The sequence below is a fragment of the Montipora foliosa genome, chromosome 8 (assembly GCF_036669935.1).
Source record: "Montipora foliosa isolate CH-2021 chromosome 8, ASM3666993v2, whole genome shotgun sequence".
NCBI lineage: Eukaryota > Metazoa > Cnidaria > Anthozoa > Scleractinia > Acroporidae > Montipora > Montipora foliosa.
The window spans coordinates 16,245,047-16,252,546 of NC_090876.1; the positions used below are offsets into that span (position 1 = coordinate 16,245,047).

The following is a 7,500-nucleotide window of genomic DNA, read 5'->3' on the forward strand; positions in this document are numbered from 1 at the left end:
CAAAGCTCATTATTATTCCCTCCCCGGGGCATTAAAACAAGGGCAAATCAAGCTTGACTGGCTCAGGTCTCTTTGTTTTAATGTCCCAGTGTACCATGTGATCGTTAGTTGCAAAAGGCCTATTGTTTAAAAAAAATTCCATTTGTCCCAATCTCCCATCCTTACGCTAGTCTCCATTACTTAGCAAACAAGTTTATTAACCTACGAACAACGATAGAATAGGTTAACTGCGATGAGTTACGCTGTAGTAGTTGTAAGTCCACTTTTTGGAAAATCACTTGCTAGCGGAAACGAAAGCTCAAACGAACTAGCCATACCGACAAAGTTCCTTTTTTTTTTTTAAATCGAGTTTTCTTGGTTATAATAATAGTAATATCTAACAATTTATAATTTAAATGTACGCAGGTCTCATCTGTCTCAAGAACATGTCCGGAAGTGAAGGGTGAGTGCATGTTTGCTGTAAGGGAAACTTTGCATGAAATAAATGGGCAATAAAAAAGTAATTGTCTCTCATAGAGACCTGAAAAAATTCACGTGACTTCAACGGAGTTCGAACCCATGACCTCTGCGATGCCGGTGTGATCTTCGCTGACGTCATTGCGTACACGTTTGCCCACAGAAGCATCATGCTACTTACAAACTGACTTCAACAGTTCAACTAACTCTTTAAACTTATGTAAATGTCCAGTTTAAAATTAAGTCTTTCAACTTTCATCACAAGCCAGTTATTAGCCGTCAAAAACTGATAAATTATTGGTTGGTAAAAGCGCTAATGATTCAAACAATATTTTAAATTTCGAATTTTCAAGGCATTATTGCACAGAGATCATCGGCAAGATCGCGTTCAGAGAGAGCGAGTTTTCACGCGCGCACTTGCGCGTTTGGAGATTGTGTTTTTCGATTGCGCACGATCAGAACGAAAAACTCTCAATGCACTCGTTCGTTAACTGAAGATCCGAAAGTAACTTTTTCGGCAGTTTCAGCATCCTAAGAAATCTGTGATATATGGTAACCATGAAAGGCTATACCGTAATACATGTTTTGGTGTGTAGCATCGCTAAGTATATATAAAAAAAAAACAAAAACAAAAACAACAGCAATTAGTTGTTTGTAAACTAATAATTACACGAAAAGCTGTCACTTTCTTTCGATTCTCTCCTTCAAGTCTTTCCTCTATGCTGTCTTACAGGAGGAAATCACCCACCACTTTGGTCAGCGAGGCTACGGCATTTGACAAACCGATGAATAAAGTCAGAGAGTACGTTCGCCAAAAAGGAATCATGGTAGGATCAGAACAAGGGGCATTTATCTCGAAAAAGAACCGAGACTTTTCTGGCCTTATTCGTGTGTCATGATTCGCTCTGTATCTTAAAGACGAAGGCGCACTATGGCTTTAGGCCCTGAATTCACTCAAACACCCATCATTATCCAACATGGCGATCGACATACAGCAACACAGAAACGGAACACTTAAAATGAGATTTCTTGGGTTTGAAAACGGTGACTGGGTGGAAGAAGAACGACTCATAACATATGACGGACACATAGCGTCCACGGTTGATTAACAAAAAATCCGCACGTGGCTAAGGTAACACGCCTTTGATAGTGCATCTTCGTGTTTAAGAACGGAGAAGGTATGACATCAAACTCCACAATCACTTAAAAACATGTTTTAAAAAAACCATCCTATTAAAACATGCGGATGACAGTGTCGTAAAAAAGCCTTCTTCTAGAAACGGGCCTCAGGTCTTTGTGCTCCTTTGTGCTATGATAAGACCGTCGCGTGACGTCACGATATACGAATGTTGATCATATTGGCTTGATTCAACTGATCGATGAAAATGCTCCATAAAAATTACAAATCCATTTCATCGACATTCTGATAAATAAAGTTCACTTTCCTTTCATTTTCTGCGTTTTCTACAGTGATTTGATGGATTTTTTGGACGCCTTTGCAAGGGAGATGTATTAGATCAAAAATCAAATATCGTGACGTCACGCGGACGCGATTGCCTGTTTTCAACTTTTCGATATACTAGTATTTGACTGCGAGTTGTATCGAGGAACTTTTCTCCCCTAAACAAAACACTGTCAACTTCCAGCAATGGCTGGTCAGTATACCCATAATGTTTTAGCCAACTTTGATTTTCTAGGGATCCCACACACACAGTAAGTTACTTATACCGTTGCCCAGAGGTGGTTTTCAACCAATCTCTAGAGACACAGATAACAATGCTGAAATGCACAATTGCTGGTGGATGAACAAAAGGAGCCAATGAGAGATCTTTTGTTTTCGTCCACCAACATGGCGGCGATGACGTCACGTGAAAACCACCCGTTTGTCAACTGCTGAGACGGAGGGTAAAACCATGATTGCCGGGGTGCCTTGACTTTCTAACTTCGCTCTTTTTTTTTAAATGTCGACTTGATAAGTTTCCAATTTACTTAATTGCGTGTGGTTATTCCTGTAAGCAACAACGCAGTGCTAGTAGCGCTGCCAAGTGCAATTTGTGGGTGGTGCACGTGCCGGCAGCCGGGTCTATATAAATTTTGTGAAATAAGATGTATACTTTCTAGTTTAATGGCCTGGCTTTGCTCGATAAGTTTCAAAAAAAAAAAACAACAACAAAACATTGGTTCGATTCCTACAAGCATTCGAGTATCCCCGCCATCATTTATCAAATTTCGTTTTAATTGCTTACCGAGGTCAACATTCCCAATATACATACGTATTTACGCGTAATAGACGTTATTCATAAATAGCGGTCACATTTATAATTCTTTTGTCGAAGTGCAAACTAGCCTACCAAGCTTCATTTTAGAGCAAGAATTCTTTTCAATTCACTGTACAGTATCGAGGCTTGGTAGGCTAATTTGCACTTCGACAAAAAGAAATGAAAACTTCAAAATCCCACTTTCTTCTTATCTACAGCTAGAGGACAAGTTTCACGAATATGATACCCTCAGAGAAGGCTATGTCACCAAAAATGACTTTGCAAAAGCCTGCACGGAGACATTTCGGGAGATCTTAAGCGATGAAGAAGTGGAAGAGCTCCAGACTCATTACTGCCATCTAGAAAATCCTAATCACTGCGACTGGCCAAAATTTCTGCACGATGTCGAATCAGGTAGGTTCATTAACTTCACCAGTTTTCTAAAGGTCAAATTCGACTGCGAGTTCTCGATAGAAACAAGAAGGAACCTCTTAAGTATGAGCACGAGAAGTTCGTTTTGTTGTGATGGCGGTTCGTATCTTTGAGAACAAAAAAGTGAAATACGTTGACCAGTGAACTCAGTGAAAATTATTTCATCCACGCCTTGAAGAAATGCGAAGAAATGGAACTGCAAGGAAATTGAATGAACACCAGGTTTCATTAAGCGTCAGGGCTGCTTTTCATGATTTCTAACCGAAAAATAACGATAAGCCTGAGGACAAGCCTGACACTGTTTTCTCTTTTTTTTTGTTGAAAAACACATTGATATTAGTCATAAAACACCCCAAAACATGATTTATGAAATCCAAAAAAAGCAAACTGAGAATTGTGGTCCACTAGATTACGAAGTGTGTCGCGACACCGTATTCATAGCTACAACAAACCAGTAGATTAGTGCGCATGCACCTGTCGAACATTTTTTTTACTGTTTGTAACAGATAGCAAATGCTTAGACTTTAGGAGACACTTCATGTTGGGCGTACATATAATAGCATGCACTTCTGACATATTTTGTGCTACTTTGGTTTGGAGAAATTTGGTCATAGGTGTCGTGGTCCTAATCGATCGTCATTTAGGCAGCCATAACCTTAACAAAGAAAAAAAAGGAGGGTTACAGAGAAGGAGATGGACAATCCTGTAAATATGCAACTAATATTTTTGTTTTCAAACAAAGAATTGTAATCATGTTTCCGGCGACAACTGCAAACTTCGATCACAACAAATAAAAAGTGACGTTCCGCTCGCGCGCCATCATTTATTACATAATTTCACGATGTCGCACTCTGGAGACTTTATATGACCTCACGAAAAGCGAACAATAAGGTAAACCGACTTCTGTTTCGAGAAAAAAAAAGGTAATAAATGTCTAATTAAGTGTTTGACCACCGAAAGAGTTCGCTGTTTGCTCTTTTCACACAAACTACATTCTTTTTTTCAGAAATGAATGCTTATGCTCAGTGCAGTGAACTTTTCACAAAAACTACATTTTTTTCCAGAAATGAATGCTCATTCTCAGGGCAGTGAGCTTTCCAAAGAGCAACAGAAGGAACTGGTGTTACAGAGAGTTGCTAAGACCTTGAAGTCAAGAACCGATGTCAAGAGCTTACTCGCAAAGGTGTCATTTGGTGACAAAACTAGGTACTGTGTTCATTTTTGCAAGGAGCGTGGACACCCATTCACCTGTATTTCCGCACAGAGTAGATTTCCATCCTAACCATGTCACCTTCATGACAATCTCTTCTTGTTGACATCACAAAAATACATCGTCAATACAACAGCTAAATAATTCAGTCGTTTGGAGCAAAAGTCAGTCAAATGAGATAAGTCACGGGGAGGGGGCTGTGTATTGAAGTGAGAGACAAAAAGTTGGCCACACACTTTCAATACCAGGATAGAGGATGGAGGAGCGAGGATAGCACAGTCGGTTAGTGTGCGGCCTTCGTGCAAGCGGTCCTGAGTTCGATTCCCGGATCTCACACCCTTGTTTCGTCTTGTTTCCGTTCTGTGTAGCTTAAGTAGCTTTAAATACCCGTAAAACAGAGCACTGATGGCGAGGGGGGGGAGTAAAATGAGCGAACCGTCGTCCTCAGGTTTGTCAGTTAATTACTGTTACGATTTATCGACGTTAAATATGGTTGCTTTACTTTACTTTACTTTAATCCAATTGTCCAACTCCAATTTTCCAACAAATGCCTCAGCTTGTGCTTGTGCGTTCGCATTTTGTGAATTCTATAGACGTTTTTCTGGTAGCAGTAAATTACGATCAACGAACGAGCAGGTGATCGGTGTAGGAGACTTCTTCCAATAACGTCTCTGCCAACTGTATCTTGGTTTGACCCTCCAGTGATACAGTAATTGTAATTAAATTGAAGGAATTTTGGCGTATGCACGGTCCTTGAGCGATTTATTTTTTTCGGTAGGAGAGGATTGGTTCATGTGTAAAAATATGCTCTCTGAGACCTGGATGGCTTTGGATGATATGCCAGAGTTTCATAAGATTTTTTTTTAGAGATTTGGAAAAGCCGGACTGCATGTAGTGACGAAAGGTAGAATCTTATTTCGCTGTTTGGATTTGGTCGGAGAGCCTCTCGTTTCTTTGTAAATTAGACTTCGTTTGGAGTGCCTTTCACGAGATTTTAGGGGTATTAACTCTGTTGTAGAGGAAAATGATTTGCAACGCGGTTTTACTTAGCACAAAGACTAAACACTCTTTATCGCTCTATGCAAAGGAATCCAGGTGACCCTCGGATTCCAGATCACAGCCTATGGATATGAAGTGATAGATAACTACGCGGCGAATTGGCTATAATCATTTTATATCAAGCAAGCTCGAGTAGAATATTTGTTTTATAAAAAAATTTAGGATCAATATTGAACAACATTCTCGACTAAACTATCGATTTCTGCTTCGCTCAATTCCGGTCCAAATCGGCTTTTGTCGGCCGTTTTTTTTTTTTTTTTTTGGAGAGCTGCAAAAATGTTTTCAGTTCCCATTGTTGCTGACGCGTTCCTTGACCATTTTAGGTAGAGTAGGTATATGAACTGGTAGCCTGCGTCGTGCGAGCCAATCAAAAAATTGCAAATCTGGTATCCGTAGTTCAGATATATGTTTATAAACATTGCTTCTGTTATTCAAATGCGCCAACCACAGGAATACCGGACCCTTTGTTTCAACAACCAATGAGGCTCTGGTTGGCACATTAATAGAGAGATTAGGCATGACGTTTACGCCAAACGTCAAACGTCGGAGTGAAATTAGGGTTTTGCCAAAGATGGAAGAACCTTGCTTGATATTAGCTCATTTCTGTCCTGTTATCTCCATATATCAGGCAACTTCTCAAAGGAACGGGATAAGTGAAAATGAGATAATTTTTACGCCTTTATGACAAGCAGGAGCGGCCTGCCGTTTCCCGTTTGCCGTTGGCCGTAAACGTCATGCTTAACTTCTCTAATAACAAGAGGTGGCGTCAACGATATCTCCCTCATTTTCACCGTGTATCACGATTATCTCTCAAAGCAATTTAATACTGTTATTTTCCTTAGAAATGAAATTCCTGACGATGACATAGGCACCAATGAGGACTTATTACAAATACTTGGCAAGGCCATCGAGAAAGATGATTTGAAGGTGAGTTAACGACGATGACGATGATGTAATTTAAACATTTAATAGCATGTTTAATAAGAACTCCTCTTAAACTAGCGGACTTTCCAAGAGTACTACACTCAAGTCTGCTGCACATGCTTCTGTTGTCGCTCTATAAAGAACTCAAGACAAGTAGGCAAAATTATCAAGAATCGTCATGATTACTTCATATTTTTTAAAGCCGGGAATTTGAAAAGGTTTCATCTCAGTAGCGGACGACTGACTTGGATTGACACTTGAAAACAAATGGCACAATTTTTCAAATTTGGATGCGGCCGCGGTGTAAAAACTCGTTAAATATTTCCTATTCATAGTTCATCATGCAAAAATTCATTTTTACTTCTTCAATTTTGCGTGCCAGAAACTTTACTCATGTTGACTAATCAAGCAAATGTGTGAGTTCAACCCAGTTGTGAAAAAAAAAAAAAGTATCAATGGCGTGACATTAATCCGTACTAATTGTCTCCTTTGCTCCATGTTTTTTTCCGTATTTTTGGCTTTGAACCTGCACAAAGCACACCTTCTTTCGAGAAGATAACCAATCAAATCCTTCGATTAAATTATGCGGAACTAATTTGCGAACCCGTGCGAAGCGAAAACAAAAGTTTGTGCAGGGTCACGGTCAATTCAACATCGATTGCAACAACATTGTTCTCGCTTTTGAAAGTTCTAAGGTTCCATAACCAGTCCCTCGATTAACTAGGGTCTCCACCAAGAACATGCCCAGCACGGTTCTTACTAATTAGAAAAAAAAGCTTGTAGAATTGCTTGTAGATGGATTATAGTTTTGGTTAATTCAGTGAAGTCAGAAACCCATAAGGGTTGAAACGTGAAACGGCCCCTTGTGTGCTGGGAAACACGCTTCTGAATATTCAATTTGCTAAGTACCATATTTGGAACAACAAGAGCGTGGGGTTTCCAAATATGGTACTTAGCACTGAAACATTTAACCAATCAGTTCGCACTGAATATTCGGAAGCTGTAAACGCGCGTTGCACGTTTCAACCCTTATGGGTTTCTGGTGTAGTTTATTATATCGTCTTAAGTCGTGATCAAATCCAGGATGATTCTACATTGTCAGATCAAACAGCTGTAAAAACGCGTTTTCTAACCATATGTTCAGGATGATTCTACATTGTC

At 39.6% G+C, this 7,500-nt stretch overlaps 1 protein-coding gene across 4 annotated transcripts in view; it reads left to right on the forward strand.

Moving 5' to 3' along the window:
- The window catches only part of LOC138013342 (uncharacterized), a 172,537-nt gene that overhangs the window by 156,877 nt on the left and 8,160 nt on the right, over positions 1-7,500 (forward strand). For 2 of the 4 annotated variants that reach the window (XR_011125204.1, XM_068860387.1), the window contains exons 3-7: positions 406-442; positions 1,190-1,283; positions 2,933-3,128; positions 4,211-4,352; positions 6,258-6,342. The exons of the other annotated variants lie outside the window; for them this stretch is intronic. Coding sequence is in view for 1 of the 2 variants with exons in the window: in XM_068860387.1 (XP_068716488.1) it covers positions 406-442; positions 1,190-1,283; positions 2,933-3,128; positions 4,211-4,352; positions 6,258-6,342 (554 nt within the window). In the remaining variant the exon portion in view is untranslated. The remainder of the gene's footprint in view (positions 1-405; positions 443-1,189; positions 1,284-2,932; positions 3,129-4,210; positions 4,353-6,257; positions 6,343-7,500) is intronic. 4 annotated transcript variants of the gene reach the window in all.